Consider the following 18,532-nt stretch of genomic DNA (forward strand, 5'->3'; position numbering starts at 1 on the left):
TCCAGCAGTTCTAGGTCTTCCTCGTGATGGTGGCCAAAGATTCACAAACCAGCAGCCCCTCACATTAATCCAAGGATCATTTAGCACTGGTAAGCACTTAAAGATATTGGTATACATTTGAGAAGATGCTTGGAGGTTGTCAAAACCTTACTGCAGGTCAATACTATCATCAACACACCAAGATGTGTTGGTAGTTGGGATTGGTACGTTCCATCGCTTCTGCCCTCTAGGTACTCCCTCTGACCCCTTTCTTGGAACAGAAGAACTGTAGCAGAAACCCATCAACAGTGGACAGCAAATGGACTGTAGAATGTTACAGAAAAACTACCAGGAGAAATCAGGAACAGCTTTGTGCATGAGAGTCTGTGATCTGCAAGGACAAGACTACTCCAACTACACAGGCTAGAAGATAAGAAAACCTCCGTGATCTCTTCAGTTTTGGCTGCCCAGGGTGATTTTACAAGGCAACATAGACCTAGTTTTTGCAAGCTTCAGCTGGCATATAACCTTCTCCAAATGTTTTGGTCTGCAAAGCACATTCCTCAACATGCATTAAGCCAGGGAGCCTGGACAGACCCATCTTGAGCCACTAGAGAACTGAATATAGGCATGTATGTTAATGCCTGAACTTCTCCTGTTGAAGATGAGCTACACCTGGAGAAAGAAGCCTGACTTCCTGACAAAAATAACCACAGAAAACCTTAAGGTTCATGGATTCAGACATCCTGTTATTGTCCTAGCATCTCTTACATAACACCACTGCAATCCTAATGAGATCTCAGACACTTGTACTTGAAAGAAGCCTACATAATGCCAAAGTTACCACCAGATCAGGAAACAAAGTCGAGCCAAGGCAAAGCTGCCACATAAATGAGCCTGGCCCCATGCATTGGAATCCAGGAAATCACCAAGAGAACCCTCTGCCCTCAGTGCTCATCCAGGTAAAAGCCTTCAACTCAGAAGTCAACAGGCTAATTAATTGACTGCAGAACTCAAGTGTTTTAGAGGTAACAGCTGGTACATAAAAATTTATGCTTTTCAATTATGACTAATCAGAGCTGGAACCAAGGTACAGCTTGCTTGCTGTTAACTTAAACCTTTTGTTTATCATCTTTATGCAAGACAAGAGCAAGCTGCCTGATCATCAGTTCACCTCCCTCACAAGAGCGTCATCCCTCCTGAAGGAGCACAAGAGGAAGCAAATTATTTGAGGACATGCCAATATTCAAAGCAATAGAAAGCAAAGAATATGCTGATGCCAAAGATGCAGGGATCTTATTGTTATTCTTGAAATCATAGAGGATGCCATTAGCTGCTTTCTTGATCCTGGAAAACCCAGAAAAACACCTAAAGCTGTAGGTTTGCTCATCATGGATGAGCTCTCTCAGTGTACACCTCCATTGGCATGAACAAAAAATGGTTGTGGTGGAAGTACACTGCCCTCAAGCAACTAAGAGCCCAAGGCATTGACCTCTAGGAGAAGGCAAACCAGTATTATTATCTGTCCTTTGTGGATTCGTAGCAACTTTCATTCTAATTTCAGCACTTTTTCAGCACTGGCAGGACTGTGTCAAGAAAGTGTGTCGAGTCCTGAGCTCACCAGCACACACAAGCAGCCAACTTGAAACCTTGAAAAAATGACCAAGGAAGTATCTTGCAGCTGCCTAACAGAAGGCAATATACAAAGCACACAGCAAGACATAGGAAAACAACCATTGACTCTAGAAATGGACATTTCAGCTCAACATTATGCATTTTCCCCAGTGACAGTGGTTGAGTGCTGGATCAGGATCTCAAAGGTGGAATAGTCTCCCATCTTCCAGTGTACTCAAAGCTCATCAGGACAGAGCTGTTAAAAACCTGCACTAGCTCTAAAGATCACTCTGCTTAGAGTGAGAGGTTGGACTGGAGGCTTCCAGCCCCATTCTAGAATTAATAGTAATGGAAGCCTTCTTATCTTTTGCTCAAGAAATTGAAAAAAGTTAAGTCCCTTCCCACTCAGTACAGCAGCCACATAGGTCAAGGACAATTCCACTCCAGACTTCTCAATCCTTCACAAATCAACAATAATTAAGCTGTAGGAAACTTCTCTTTTGCCATTCTTGCTGCTGGTGAGTCATGCCACAGAAGGAGACCAAACAGCTTATCTTCCAGAGGGATAATTTAAAAAAACAAAACAAAAACAGGCTTGAAAGTTTACCTGGACTGACCTCAAGGCAGGTACTTCTATGCAGAACAAGGCCACAAAGAACATTGCCTAAGGGTTTTTGACTTTCAGTTGCAAGATGGCCAAAGAGAAGACCTCACAGACTTGCTCCCTTGGCATCAACATTGTCCTGGGGGTGGGTGGTGATAATGGAATTAGAAAACTGTGCGAGTTTTCTTCATCAAAGTCTCTGAATCTGTTGCTGGTGCAGAGGTCTGCTTGTGCAAAGCCTCCCACAGCCTTCAGCACAGCTCTCCTGCCCTTTCTCTTTAGAGAGCTGCAAACAAAGCAGCTTGCATGCACCTTCCCATAGCAGCTCCTCTGCTCTGAGGGCTCAGACTTGGAGCCAGTGGCCTTTCTGACAGCTGCATATCACCAGCATTCTTCACAGAATTCAAGTTCCTAAACATAGCCAAAATCAAAGACCAGCCTGCCTTCCCTGCCAAGAGATTGCTATCAGAGAGAGACAAAGCACAATCCTCCAAGATAGCAAGGGGGAGAAAACCCAGCTCACTTACAGAGAACACATCGAGGTTGTGGCTTTTTTTTGTTAAATCTAATTCTGCACTCTGAATTGCAAATTTTCCATCTACATGTTGCACTACAAGATGCAAGTCTCCAGCAAGCAACAGTGACAGCAGAGAAATTCAGTCACTTTCCTGGGTCTTGTCACCATCAATAGGAATGTGGAACTTTCTGCTTAGGATAATAAATTTTAGGGAAAGGTAAGCACTGTTCAACGAGGAAACAGATTTTAAGCAGTGGCATTTTCTCAACTGAGAACTTCAATTCAAGATGGAATTGAAACATGCAAACAGATCAAAGCACATTCCCTTGCTGTACTGCACTCACCAAAAGGAATCTCCCACTTTCTCACTTCTACTACAACCACATTTTTGCACCAAGAGCCCACAGCCTCACCTCAAGGCTTTTAACATGCAAGAAAATTAAAGTAGAGCCCCAGGCAAGATATCTTTCAAAGCGAGAGCTACACACAACCTCGTGCTTTCCACTGAACCACCTCTTTGTGTGACCTCCATGTCACCGAGTCCCTGCAAGATGGGGAAGACACCGAGTTCAAGAGCAGTAGACAAGGTAACAGCACCATCCAACCTCAGACAAAAGTCAGTGGAGTTTCCTGCAGCCTTCTGAGGCAAGAAATGAACAAGAAATGAACTGACCTCTGGAGATGTGCATGGTCGCACTGGGAGTGTCACAACTGCAGATCAAAGATAACAAACAGCTACACAATTAGGGGCTGCTGTAAACACAGACATGAAACAGAAAAGTGTTAACCAAGGCTAGACTGTGGCTTGCTTGCTGTCCTGGAGCCACACTCAACTGGTCCCCTGAGCATTGGTTCAGAGCTTGCAGTTTGCAAGCTAGATGCCAGTGAGAGCAGCTAGCTGGGACATGCTGTAGGGTTTCTGGAGCCTACCTATCTGATCTTATCACCTACAGGCATCAGGGAACAGGCTGCACAGACAGATCAAGCATTAAACACACCGTCTTGGTCCCTCCTCTAGGTGGGAATGGAACCAAGCGATATTTACCCACTGCCATGCAAGCCATTTCTATCAGATTGCATCTGCAGCAAGACTGGGAGCCACTCAGGAGCAAGCGAGGCTTCTTCCAGGCTCCAGTATCACATGTCCTGGTGTGATCACCCGTCCTTCAGATGAGATGGGGGTTGTGAAACAGTGGCTCTGTTGTCAACAGATTCCTGTTCTCATTTCAACGTGACCTCACCACATCCAAATGGGGATCAGATTCTATCTTCAGACTCACCACAACTGCACATCACTCTCCTGGCAAAGGCTGGGGTGCTGTCAGCACCACCCATCTCCAGCCTTCCTATGTGCTCTGCAGAGATAGGAGTCTGTCTCCAACTATTTGAGAGGCTGCTCAGCAGATATCCTCTGAACCAAGAGAGCCCAACCCAAGTCAAGTTCAGATCTGCACTAGGCAGCAAGCAGTCATGCAGACAAAGCTGTGCCCTGATTGCTCCATCCCTGAGTGCTGTTGCTGTCTATTCAAAGCGTAGTTCTCTATGCAAAATGCAGTATTTTCAGAAGGTTTTTTTTTTTTTTTTTGAAGTCTAGCCCTTAGTTTTAACTACAGCAGTACAGAGGGTCCTCACAACAATAAAACTTCATCTGCTTTAGAAGCTACTTGTTGAGATTGACTTCACCTTTCCCACATGGGGCAAAGCTGAGGTCATCATCTGTAACATTCCATCAGAGCAATCACTGGGGATGAGAAGATGTTCCCCTGCAAGTCACATTCAATGCAGTTATCCAACAGAAGAGCAAATCAAAACCATAAGAAAACCAGGGTTTGCCCAGCAAGACTTCTCAAGCAACAATGCTTCAGCAGCCCAGCCTAGAACAAGAGCATGAGAGCAAGATGACAGCAGCTGCACTAACCAAAAACATCCCAGACACCTTGAAGGTCATCACCATTTTCTTAGGATACAGGCACATGCACAGTTTCACAGTCATTAAGAAATAAAATAAAACAATAGTGTTTCCCTTAATTAAGTCATCATCCTGCCTTTCCTGCTTCACAGCTGCCTCTTTTAGATGATGTTTCACATGACTGAGCAAAGCAAAGGTGTAATATCTCTCCCACAAGGTCCACTGCCCCCACCTAAAAGGAAAGCATCGCTGACATCTGGAAGCAAGAAAAAATGTAGAATATATAAAAGGTAATATAATACAGATTAATATAAATACTAAATCATCTCCCAGCTACCTAAGAAGCCAAGGGAAGCAAGTAGACCAAACAAATCCAGTACCTGCTAGACATACATGCCAACAGCTCACAGAAGGAATGGGAGAGTCAAGGTCAGGAGTTGCATCCATAAATCACTTACGCAGCATTTGTGTTGGAAGGGACCCTTGAAGGCCACCTGGTCCAACTGCCCAGCAATGAACAGGGACACTCACAGTGCTCGAAGCTCCCATCCAGCCTGACCTTGGGTGCCTCCATGGGGCATCCACCTCCTCGCTAAGAAACTTCTGCCAGTGCCTCACTGCCCTTTTTGTAAAAAAGCTTCCCTATAGAGGAATCTAAATTCCCAATCTAAATCTGCCCTCTCTTAGTTTGAAAACATTTCCCCATCTCCTGACAAACATTATTTGCACCCATCCTCTGACCCATGGCCTTGCCCAACTGCAGACAGGATCTGGCAGTACTGATACCATTTGCAAACCACAAGCCCCTACCCAATTTGACTACACTAATTGCAATTCCATAAAAACTTGGAAAACGAATCAGCATACCTTTCAGTTTCAAAGTAGAAATGCTTGCTGTATTCCACAGTATTAAGACTTCAGCCACTGTTGACGTGAATCAACAGCAGCAACAGAGAAAACAAAGCTGAGAAGCACATGTTTTTCAGCCCTCTCAGATTCAACAACTGCTCTCAGTTTACATAGCAATTATTCAAATTTCATTTGTCACGCTGAAAAGCAGCAAGAAAAGAAACAAGCTGGGTGCCTGCTCTCCATGCTAGGTGCAGACCAGCTTTCCCCAGGAGCCTTTCCATCAGGATATGCTACTCAGCTGGCTCCAAAATCCAATTTCAGAATAATTTCAATATGCTGCATTGCTGTATAATCCATGCAGCATCATTAAGAGGAAGGCACGAGTTTATTTTCTCTTTAAGTTTGGAGTATATTTTCCTACTTGATGAGTTTTGATATGGTGCTTAGTGGGGAACCAGCAATAAGTCGTGTGCTGGGTGAGAGATCTGGTGGTTTTGTACAGCATCTCTCACAAGGCAGATGTTAAACAGGAAGCGTTTATTGACTTCATGCTCACTTCATAAAACATTTACATGGCTGAGAGGAAAAAAAAAGAGCTCCCAACCAGTCAGCCTGCATTTCAGTTCTAACAATGATGAGTTTATGCATTGTTCCAGCACACAAGCGACAGCAAACAGTGGGCAATCTGAGCTATAAAGCTGCAATAGGCTCCTGGAAGAATCAAAACAGAGCTGTCCCATCAGGACTCCCTATTACTCAGGTGCTACAGTGGCTATCTGCAGTTCTCCCTTTGATAGCTTAAATCAGTATAGGAGAAGTCACCAGACAAAGCCTTCCCTTTCTTCTATCTTGCAACACAACCTGGAAGGCAATCAGAGCTGGCTGTCAGCAACACGCTCAACTGGCAGAGGCTGGATCCTCAGCAACGTTCACCAGTGAGAAATCACTATCAGGATATTGAAGTTAGAATCATAGAATGGTTGGGTTGGAAGGGACCTTGAAGTCCATCCAGACTCAACCACAGGCTGGTTTCACCCCCCATCAGATCAGGCTGCCCAGGGTTCCATCCATGGACATTTCTAAGGATGGCCCACCCATAACTGCTCTGGATGGCCCACGCCAAGGCTTCACCATCCTCTCAGTGAAGAGTTTTCCCCAACACCTAAGTTCCACAACTTGCAGCCTTCCTGTTTCATCCATTCTCATTACATCCAATAGTCAGGATGGGAAAGAAGAAAAATTGTCCTTCATCCTCTTTGACTCAAAAACATGGACGCAGCAGCCCCATTCTGTGAGCCATAGCAATTAGTTTTCATTACAAATTATAAGCGTATTGTTGTGTTTTAAAGAAGATACCATGAAACCAATTGTGAACACAGAAGGCCTGGCCAGGTAATTTATTAATTTCACAAAAGAGATATTCCTTACTGGCATCAAGCTGAGCTACCCGCTCCCAGTCTGGCAAAGGAAGTGTGGAAATACCCAGATCTAATTGAAGGCATTTCCCATGAAATATATCATTCTAGGAAATACTTCAAATGCTCTTGCCTACCACATGAATCACATCCCTACCTCCTTCTGAGGTTGCTGACAGATGCCACATATCAGATCCCTTTTTGTTTCAATTAAATTAAGCAACAAGCCTGATTCGATTAGCATGAGGAAGTCGGCAATCAAGATGTTCTCACAGCAGGAGCAGTGGATCCTGACCAGTCCTTCAGCTTACTGCCTTAGACACACATGGCCTGGCCACTAGAAGAGCAAGGAAGCACAAGTACTGCCTGCAGGAGGATTGCTGCCATCCACAGACATATGCTGCACATGCTGAGAAGGGATGTTGAAGGCTGGATACCTATAGGCTATTTTAGATTGGTCTTACAGGCACCACTCGTAGCCACCATGTGTTATTAATATATCCCTTGCCTGGATGCATACAGCCACAAGCCCTAACACACCCATGTCAACATGGATTACGTTTTTAAAAACGCATTCATTTCTTTAAAACCCAGTGCAGATTTCTTCATTTTGTTCTATTAATTAGCTGCGGATTGTTAAGGAAACGCTCCTATAGTCAAATGGAGATAAAAAGCATTGCATGACATCTGGAGGCTTTGGCCTCAATTCCGTTTTTGGGAATGGCTGATGTCATTTCTTTTTCCTGGGAACGTGCATCCATTTGTTCCAACTGCACAAAACTTTTCAGAAGGAGCCACACAAAGATCAGATGGCCCCAGACATGAGAATGACTCAGCCCCTCACCAGGGCTTAGCGTAGACATGCAAAGGGCTCTCTCCAAGCTTCAGTAGACTCTTTGAGCTGCCCTACCCATAGCATTTACATGGGGGCAGATCCAATTCCCAACAGCATACATCATCTCATCTGCAACACCAGGTGTGGCTGGAGGCTCCCACACCCACATTGCTCTTCTACATGCACTGGGTGCTGAGTCCATCTCTACTCACTACATTGGCAGAGGTCAGCAGGTGCCAGTTGCAACAACCTATGACACAGCAACCTTCCTTCCAAGAAAACCGACCAAAAAAAAAAAACTAACATGAGTGAGGGCAACTGGACTCATTACTCTTAGTAACAACCTTAGTATGTGGCTTGTTTCTCCCTCAAGAACCATCTCTCTATGATCTCGTGATCATGTCATCCTCCCTCTTGACCCAGATAAGCCCCTGAGTTTTCAGCCCATATGAGATCTAGAGCCTCAGGGTCTCCTACATTCACATGTTTTGTGTGACTATGTCAGCATGACCCTTACCTCAAGTCCTGCCATAAGCTTGCAGCTGGGGTAATTACATTACACACTGCCTCACCTGCTTTTCACCCTGTTCTCTTCTGGGAGAGCAAAACCTGAAGAGTCAGTTCTACATCAATACCAGCAAGTTACAGGACTGGAGAAGATCTTGACTTCAGCTCTCTCTGAGCAAGGCTTTAGCCAAGTCAGCTGCACAAGCATTTGCATGAAGTAGGAGCTTTTGGTAGTTGCTGCTCATCATCTAAGGCACCAACTAGGAGCAGTCTTTGGTATTTATCCCTGGAATGAAGGTCTAGTTGCATGGCAGTGCAGATTATGGGTCTCACAGCACCCACTCACAGTTCTTCCAAAGGGAGGGTGTCAATGGGAAAGAAATCAAGGAGCCAGCTCTGATTTCCCCTTTTGGCTGAGAAGTTTCACAGAAAGCTTTAGCCTTGGAGATTAAGGATTTCTCTTACTGGATATAAAAGCACAAATGCTTTCAAGACATCTACTTCTGACAAATACAGTTAAGACTGGTTGGCGGGTTAAGCATCAGAGCATTTGAAGTGTGTTTTTCATGGACCAAGCAACCAGGAAAACAGGACTGGCATACTCAGACCAAGCAGACGATGCACAAACCTTATCCCATTGGGTAGGCAGGGATTATTTTAAGGTTCAACATTCCTCTTGAAAAATAATCAAGAACAATCACCACCACCACCAAAAAACTGCCCCAAAAATATAACCACACTTTGAGCCCTTTGGGGGGAAAAAAAAAACCAAAAAAAAAAAACCACACAAGTTTGAATACCCTTCCTGCCTTCTCAGGAAGAGGAGCCCAACTAGACACACTTAATTAGAAGATTCCCAACCACCACTTCCCCACAAGGGGTTTTCCTATGACAACCAATCAACTTATGAAAGAAATCTCTGCCCTGCTTCCCAGAGCCTCTCCTAGCGATTGCCATGTGACTCAGCCACCACTTGATCAGTGGGGACAGCACATGGTATCACAGGAGACATTCATCACAGGGAACATCCATTGCAAGAGATAACAGGGGCCAGTGGCTTTTGAACCGTAGCTCTCATTCACTGCAGGGCAGGAGACAAGTTAATATTCTAGGTCAGTGCCATATCTCACAGCCATTCAGTAAATTCAGTATTCAGTTGGTTTATTGCTTTGAAGATTAAACTGCAGGGAAGTTTAGTTTCACATTTTCTCCCAGGGCTGGACAGAGAAGATTTACAGTTCCTATGAGAAGGACAACTGGCTGCTCTGTAGCCTTTCCCCAGCGAGAACATGGGACCCCGGAACAGCTTAAGGGTCGCTTTTCACAGCAGCTGTCCTCAAATCAAGTCCTGAGCAGCAGAAAGAGAAAGATACGTTGCCACGAGAGCTAAGCACAGGGCAAAGCCCATTGCTAATCCAGCTCCATTACCAAGACAGCAGCACCTCACCCCTTGGTGGGAGGACAGTTACTGTACAATTACAACATGCAGGAAAACATCTCAGAAGAGGTATTTCCCACCCAAAAGGCTGCTTTTGCTTCCTCACAGCATCAGTAGCCTCAGCAGTTGGAGGAGATTTTCCTACATATCTCATTTCCTGCCCAAGAATATTTTCTTCTTCAGCTCTTCACATCTGACTCTAGTTCAGACTTAATGCCTTGGTTGAAAAATGGATCAGACATTCAATTTCCTCCATGTTGCTTAAACACGAATTTCTACATCCCTCCCTTTCAGGAGTCAATTTGACCCATCGAGGCACATCCAGATGGAACAGCAGCAAACACAAAAAGACCATTGCCTCCAGGGCAACGGGAGAAGCATTCCTATTGCCCCAACAGCATTCGTTTAAAGCCAGATGTAACATGCATGGCCTAAAGGTTGCGTGCAGAGTGGATGAAGGAATGGTGCACAGGTGTTGCCCCCACACTTCTTCACCTGCCACACATTCCGAAGAAAAAGTTGGCTTTGGTTGCCCAACATAACATTACACAGCCCACAGCTTTACTCCTACTGACCAAGCACTCACAGCTCCCTGTAGTTTATTTATCCCCTTGCAGCTCAGAGATTGCTAGGAATAAAGAAAAAAATCCCTAGGTATCATAGTTGTCTCCTCTCCTATCCACACACTTCTCCAGAGCAACAAAACTCACAGCGTTAACTCATTTAGATTATATATTACTCTGCCACTGAGCTTGCATTACCACAGGAGGCACAAGAAGCTTCTATGAACAGCAGCAAGGAAATTTCTTTCCCACATCTATCTGCAATAGCTGCTGTTCCTCTTAAAGATGGCACTGTTTTAAGGACAAGAATTACAACCTTGGCTTTCCCACTATCCAAGCTGGGGTTTATACTTTCTACTATCTAGAACTTACAACATAAGTGATTTGCTATTTTCATTAAAAAAAAAATAAAGTAAATAAATATCAGTTCCACAACAGAAGACTTTTCAAACAGTCCCCTCTCTTAATCCAGATCTCAGACAGCACTCTGCTTTACTTGCTTTTCGCCATACAAAACCATATTACTCTCTCCACAACATACACTGGCTCACTTCACTTCAATCATCCTCCCTAACACATAAAGAGAAAGCAGAAAAAAATTCATGACTTACCAGCCTGAATAGCAAGTGCATTCCCATTATCTGGAGCCTTCTTTGACTCATCTTTCATCTTCCCAGGATGCAGGGGATGGAGGGCACCACTCTGCCCTTCTCCCTCCTTATCGTTGGCTCTTACAGGAGTTAGCTCCATTCATCACCCCTACCACAAGCCCTAAAGGAACAGCTCCTCTTCAGCCCAGGAACAAAAAGAGGGCACCCTAGGCTGAGACCAGATCCTCTAATGAGGGTGAGGAGGAAGCCAACCTCCCTACCCACCCCAGCCTTAACCCTCAGCTGTTTCCTATAAGCTCGTTTGCACTTTGGGGCTCTCCTCAGCTCACTGGGTTAAAGCCCTGGGGTCTATCAGCCAAGGTCTGGCCCATATGGGGATTCTTATGCTGCTGTTCTGGTGTTTTAGATACTCCTTCTTCCCAGTGGGGACAACATGTCAATGAGAGGTAGTTATAGATGTGCAATTTGGTCATCTGCTCACGGCAGGAATGGTAGTGAAGCATAAACTGTTGTTTTCTGGAATTCTCCAAAGTTTTGAAGACACACTTAGTGCTGGTGTTGCCCAGGTGATGCTAGGCAGCCTGATGGGGAACCTGGTTCAGCTGGGGAAATGGGTTGCCTTTTCCTAGGTAGGAAAGGGCAGATCTAGATAATTGTGAAACTTGGAGAAACTGTTGTAACAAACAAGCATAGCACTAATCTTACTTTTGATTCTTGTTTGTTCCCCTGCTTTCTTAGTGCTGTGCTCCAGGTGTGCTTTTATGGGCAGTAATTAGGATTCCTGACACAATCCGGCATTTCTGATAGTTCTTCAAAGTAATTGCTTGTCCTGATGGCAGAGCACTTTGCTTTATATTTTATGTTACGTTACTAGGGTCCTGATAACAAAGGTAGGAAGTGACAAGGTGTCTTTGGGGAGGAAAAAAAAAACAAAACAAATAAATTACCAGCTAGTTGGTATTATGAGATTTCATATCTCAGATAGATTTGAGGCTTTAACCCAAACTTCTGAGGAAGGAAAAGTATATATATACATCTTTGAGCACATAAACAAATGACATTAGGTGATACTTAATTTTGTTCTTTTGTGTTTGATCCCTAGAGGTGTTCAAGTCCAGGCTGGATGGGGCCCTGGGCAGCCTGATCTGGTGGGGGGCACCCAGCCCATGGCATGGGGTTCAGAAGCTTTTAGGTCCCTTATAACCATAACCATTCCATGATCACTTCTTCCATACTCAGAGTCTGAAGAAAAAAAAAAAAAAAAAGTGAAAAACATCTTTAAATTTGCAAAGCTCTGAGCTTTATCACAGCAGTAATTTTATTCCATCCTTTCATTTTGATCTATTCAGTAACAGCTTTCAGTGCTTTTCCTCTTGCTGGAGCCTTTCTCTAGGCATGAAGTTATTTGCCATTTTGTTTTTCAATCCTCCACACTTGCTGTGGGGTTACTTTAAGCTCACCATTTGTATCTTGTTCTGAAGATGACATGTCTGTCCTTATAGAACAAACTCCAGTTTACATAGTGGTACCTATGATAAGCTCTGAAAACAACTCATACAGCTGCTGCTGTGCTAGATCAGAAGGATGCAGCCCTGGCTTTCTGCAGGTGGCTCCTTTTCATGGCAATTTGCAGCACAGTCTGACCCATCACTTGCTAGGCATCGTGCCCTGACTCTACACTTTCAGATATTAGGAAAAACTTATCCAAAAGAGTAATCAGGCACTGGCACAGCTGCCCAGGGTGGTGGTGGGGTCATCATCCCTGGAGGTGTTCCAGAACCATGGAGATGTGGCACAGAGGGATGTGGTTTAGTGGGGACAGGTTGGCGTTGGGCTTCATGATCTTGGAGGTCTTTTCCAATCGTAATGATTCTCACCAGTATTTCACCCTGGTGAGAGGATATCCACCAACCCAGAATGAATGAAATGCAAGCATTCCACTGTGAAAATAGTTTCCACCCAGCATGGAAATTACCTCAGCTCTCAGATATGTTGCCCTGAAATCTAGATTATGCTATACCTCACAGCAAGTGCCAGTGGCGTGATTGGACTCAAATCAGAGATTGTCACCCATCAAAAGGGATTTCCTCTGGCTGACCTCATTAACGAGCACTGATTGGAGTCGGTCTTGCCATTTTTTATAGTAACATCAATAACTTCCCTGAGGTGTTATCAGCACAATAGATGGAGCATCTTTCTTCCAAGAGACAGTGAGGCCATGTGATGTCTCAAGAAGTCGGGACAATGCAGTTACATATCTCACTAGCTGACACCTGAGCTGCTTTTGCATGAGTACCTACACTCAGAGCAGAGTCTGTCATCCTCAATCCCACCTTCTCATGTAAACCAGATTAAAAAATGAATACCCGAACAGAGATGTCTGCTTTTCTATAGGTTTTGCAGGGGACACCAGGCTGTAGGTGTCCCTGTTCATTGCAGGGGGTTGGACTAGCTGGCCTTTAAAGGTCCCTTCCAACTCAAACTCAAAGTGCATGATTTTATCCATGGGGATGTGAGAACTGGGAGGAAGGATGGGTGGGAGACTGCTAAAGTCTCTTTCTTCCTCTCAGCTGTTGGTTTTCATCAAAGTAGCACGGAATTCATAGTGTTGTGCCTCTGTCAGGTTGGAATTGGCCAAAGGTTTCAAAAGTTATGCCTGGGAGGAGGCAGAAGGAGTAACGTGCATGCTCACACAGGATGCTCCTCTACAGACCATTCCATTAGAAAAGAGGGCTGATAATGTTTCCTGTTTTTCACTTTTGACACCAGAAATACCAACATTTCCCACTGTCTGAGAAACTATTGTTATTTGTTCCTGTAGCACAGAGGAGAAATACCATTGTAGCATAGCAATGAGAAGGGTGGAGGTGTTCTTGGCACCTTCAGCCGTCACCTTACAGACACAGCTCAGGTCCAGTCTTGCTCTTTGGATGGACTTTACCTTCAAGCAACAAATTCTGTTCATACTGTCCTCACAGTAATTTAATCCAAAGGGTAGATTATGATCTATGTTCTTTGTTAATTTTTAAAATCTATTTTTCAGTTCCAATGGATTTGGCTATTTCAGTTCAAACCCGTGATCAGGAAAAAAATATGTTGTTTCTTCATTACCAAAGAAGGAGAGAGGCAGAGGATTGATTATTGTTTTCATCGTAGTGATTTTCCTAAGGAAATGAGGCCTATTACAGTAAGCTGTGTGTGGAGGGGGAGGTCATGCCATCACACCGGTAGGGAATGACTTCTCAAAATGCCTTATGTTTGCAATGAAGTCTGGGAGCATATGGTCAAGATCTGAGGAGCACACAGGGATTTATTTTCTCTTCCTTGCAAACGAAGACTTGGGATGCAGAGTTGAGGATATTGATCTAAAGTCGGCTGGAGCTTACAGCTTCAGAAATGTAGTATTTCTCATAGCCAAATGAGGGTGAACAACATGCTGAGGAACTCAAACCTTCTAAGGACCCTAGTGAATCTGCACAGAGTGACACCACTGTGAACCGTAAGAAAAGGTTCTACAGGATATCTTGCACATCTGGACATGAGAATGCAGTCATCAGACACCAATCCATGCAACAAGGACAGGCGTTAATCTTCCTGCGGTTCCCTGAACTGCTCATTTTCATCTCAGTTTCATCACACAGTCCTGGAATGAGTAAATTCAGGCAGGTAACGGAAGGATAAGCACTCGAGCACTTAAGAGCAATGCACATTTACAATAACTGAATCACATAATAGCTACCCATGCATCCAAGGCCATAATCTCAAATGGCAGCAGCAAAAGACAAGTTAATAATAGTCATTGTTACATGATTAAATTAGGTGGACAGGAATAATTTTTGCAGGACACATAATGGTTTTAATGATATTATTTGGTTACCAAGAACAATATATCTTCTCTATTCATGAGTTCCTGGAAGTCAAGGATGTTGAGCTGTAAAATATGTTTTTAAAGACAGAGTTGCAAGTGACAGACTCTCTGGAAGTTAGTTATACACGATACTGCAGTTCTACAGCTATTGAATTGTGCTTATGAAGTAGGCAGGATACGCTGAGGGCCTGGAGCAAGATTTATATGAGAACACTGGGCCTTTGCATGACATTCTGAGTGAATTTAGATTTTGAGCTTGGGTTCATGAATTGATTTCAGATAGAATGAAAGCATGGAGATCACTGTCATTGTGTTGCAGGAAGCCATACTGTCATGGTGTGGTTTGATATTGACATTTGGCACATGGCTGTACTGTATCCCCTATACATTCACCAATTCAAGTTAAGAATCTTAACTTTGAGGGTGTCAGAACCCTGGAATGAGCTGCCCAGAGAGATGGAGGAGCCTTCTTCTCTGGAGATATTCAAGCCCAACTTTCCTGTGCAACCCACTGTAGGGAACCTGCTTCAGGAGGGTTGGAATAGGGGATCATTCCAGTACTTGAAGAGAGCATATAAAAAGGAGGGGGAATGGCTGTTTAAAAGATGGATAGTGATAGGACAAGGGGGAATGGTTTAAAACTGAGACAGGAGAGGTTTGGGTTGGATATTAGGGGGAAGTTTTTCACTCAGAGGGTGGTGAGGCACTGGAACAGGTTGCCCAAGGAGGCTGTGGATGCCCCATCCCTGCAGGCATTCAAGGCTCTTACCATGATCTTCTGATCTTTTTCTTTCTGAAGTCACATCTATCAATCTGATAAACAAATAAAAGAAAGCATTGTTCCAGTAGGGATGGAAGACAGCAATGAACATAATTAACATATGCTTCGATGATGTCCTAGAAAGGTAGAAGATCCAGATCTAAAAACCATGGGACCTCATAAAAGAATTTTGAAAGGATTTGGCATGCCTTAGTGAGAGCTTAGGAGAATGGAAAATAACACTCAGCGACACCTGATCACTCGTCTGTGGTGACTTAGAGAAGTGGAAATATTATTTTAGGCCAAAAGACCAGGTTTGTCTTTGCTTTACACAATCAAGCAACCTGGCAACACATTTTCTATCTGAATGCCCATCTGAACAAAGCTGGAGCAATCAGCCCTCATGACTACGATCTGGTCTTGTGTCTTAGATCTAAAAACTAAGACAGGGAAGGCTTAGGTTAGATATTAGGAGGAAGTTTTCCACACAGAGGGTGGTGAGGCACTGGAACAGGTTGCCCAAGGAGGCTGTGGATGCCTCATCCCTCGAGGCATTCAAGGCCAGGCTGGATGTGTCTCTGGGCAGCCTGGTCTGCTGGTTGGTGACCCTGCACACAGCAGGGGTTGGAACTACATCATCATTGTGGTCCTTTCAACCCAGGCCATTCTGTGATTCTATGATTCTTCCATTCTGTGATGGTCCTATACCTCTGTTGGTCACCCACTGAGCAGCTCACACGCACTTTGTGTTTTCCATGACGTAGCCTGGCTGTGTTCACTGCACCATCTAAAATACTTCTTGTCAACTGTTATCAGAGTCATTTTACTGCAGACTATTTTCCATTTTCTTGTGTGCATTCTCTTTGAACCACATAAAATGCACAGAAAATCTCCAGCTGTAGTGATGCTACAGTGACACGGTGCTGGCATATGCCAACGTCTTTGCACCGCTGGGAGTTGTTACACAAGACAGTTTACTATGCAGCGTGGAAATGCAAACTGGAATCAGGGAGGCATATTACAACAACAAAAAACAGTCACTGAAACATACTGAAACAAGTCAGATAGCTTTGCTCTCACACTGGTCCCAGCGAGAGCTTAAATTCTTGGTTGGCTTGAGCTGGGCTGCACCAGGAGATACATGGAGTGCTGGCTGCTCCACCAGTGTGAGTCTGGGAAAAACAGAATGGGAAGTCCAGAAGAGTAGCTCATTGTGCTCACAGTGTAGGATCAACTGCATGTCTTGATAAGCCAACAGATCAGCACAAAACATGATTTCAGCAATGCCATCAAGAGGCCAAGGCAACTCTTGTGCTGGAAGACTGGGATTGTGCAGGTGAATTTACAGTGGTAAATGCAGATGTTTAAGCAGCTGAGCACCCATAGTGAAGAAAATAATGTGAGGGAAAAAAAAAAAGCTGCTAAGCTAGCCACTGGCAAGGAGCACAGGAGATGTGTGCCCTGACTTTGGAGTACTGAAACAATCTCTCAATGTGGTTTGGAGAAACAGTGAATGACAGAAACATCTGTGGTCCCCAAACTCTTCCTTTCATCACCTTTTAGTACGACTATATTTTGACAACATTTGTCCCATTTAGCAGCCCGGTTGAGACCATGAGTGAAGACTTGTTTTCAGCTCTTTGTGTAAAGTCCTACCTTCTCCCAAGAGTAAAATGAACTTTCTTTTGTTATATAAACCAGAATAGATGTCCTCTCACTGAATAAGTCTGCTAAATGAGTGCGTCACTGTGAGCATCTCCTCATGCCAGCCTTCACTAGCAGCGCAAAAGAAGGTCCTATGAGGCTGTATGTCGATTTGTCATCAGCTCTTAATTAAGATAACTGCTTTTTTAATTCCATGATTAGATTTAAGCCTGTAATTCCAATGCTGGGTACAATAGGAAAAAGAATCAAAGGGAGGAAGTCACAGTGAAAATGTTCTTGACAGCATTTACAGATGTCCGTTACACAAGAGGGTGTAGCCGTCACCTGCTGAAGTAAAGGAAGAGTTCCCATTCACAGCACTTTGCAAATTCAAGATTCCTAAACATTGCTAGTTGACTGTAAATGAAGGTTACAACACAGCATGTGAGGGTTTCTGGTTTTTCTTACTCTGAATTCAGTCAAAAAGTATTTGTATTCTCAGGGGCAAAGAGTTTGAGAATGGCCAACCCAAGCCATTCTATGATTCTATGATTTGTGTCTGAGAAAAGCAGAAGTAGCTGAAGTTATTAACTGCAAAGTCCTTGCGGTATCATCCAAACTGAGTAATTTCAGCAGCATTTCTTTCTGAATCAAGAACATTATTTAACTTGTGCATTTTAAGAGCTTCCCTTTTTTGCCATGGAAAGTTGGTGGATAGAACGGGCACCTTGTCCCACCACCTTGCTCCGTGATTGAGTGAACTGGGGACATGACTGATGCTGAACTTCCAAACTCAGCTATGTGACCTGATCCCTTCTTTGTGCTGAATGATTGCTATCATGCCTCGTATTTATTAAGCGTTATTAAACCACGTAGCAAGAAAAAAAAGCACAGGAAAGTGGAATTTTTCAAGCAGATTTGGAACTGTTCCTACTTGAGAAACGCTCAAAGCAGCAGCTAGAAGCCCTCCAGGTGCCAATAACAAAAGCTCTTTTGTGATGTCCCAGAAAGTAGTGACCACAAAAAATGTTACATAAGGTTGAGAAATCTGACAGAACTTCTGCTTGATGGCTTATTAATCCTCCTGCAAACAACAATCACGTTCCGTTTCTCTCCACTGCTTTTCTGTTTTTAATAAGGCTCTTACCATGGTCTTCTTGTCTTTTTCTTTCTGAAGTCACATCTATCAATCTGATAAACAAATAAAAGAAAGCATTGTTCCAGTAGGGATGGAAGACAGCAATGAACATAATTAACATATGCTTCGATGATGTCCTAGAAAGGTAGAAGATCCAGATCTAAAAACCATGGGACCTCATAAAAGAATTTTGAAAGGATTTGGCATGCCTTAATGAGAGCTTAGGAGAACGGAAAATAACACTCAGCGACACCTGATCACTCGTCTGTGGTGACTTA

At 43.9% G+C, this 18,532-nt stretch overlaps 1 protein-coding gene across 2 annotated transcripts in view; it reads right to left on the bottom strand.

Annotated features, from left to right (window-relative positions):
- Positions 1–11,044, bottom strand: part of SLC4A11 (solute carrier family 4 member 11) — a 132,561-nt gene extending 121,517 nt beyond the window's left edge. For both annotated transcript variants that reach the window (XM_042870991.1, XM_042870990.1), the window contains exon 1: positions 10,845–11,044. In XM_042870991.1, coding sequence (XP_042726925.1) covers positions 10,845–10,983 — 139 coding nt within the window. In that variant the 5' untranslated portion in view covers positions 10,984–11,044. The remainder of the gene's footprint in view (positions 1–10,844) is intronic.
- Positions 11,045–18,532: the final 7,488 nt, after the last annotated feature.

Source organism: Lagopus leucura, unplaced genomic scaffold (genome assembly GCF_019238085.1).
Source record: "Lagopus leucura isolate 7727_CA_CO unplaced genomic scaffold, USGS_WTPT01 Super-Scaffold_100004, whole genome shotgun sequence".
NCBI classification, from domain to species: domain Eukaryota; kingdom Metazoa; phylum Chordata; class Aves; order Galliformes; family Phasianidae; genus Lagopus; species Lagopus leucura.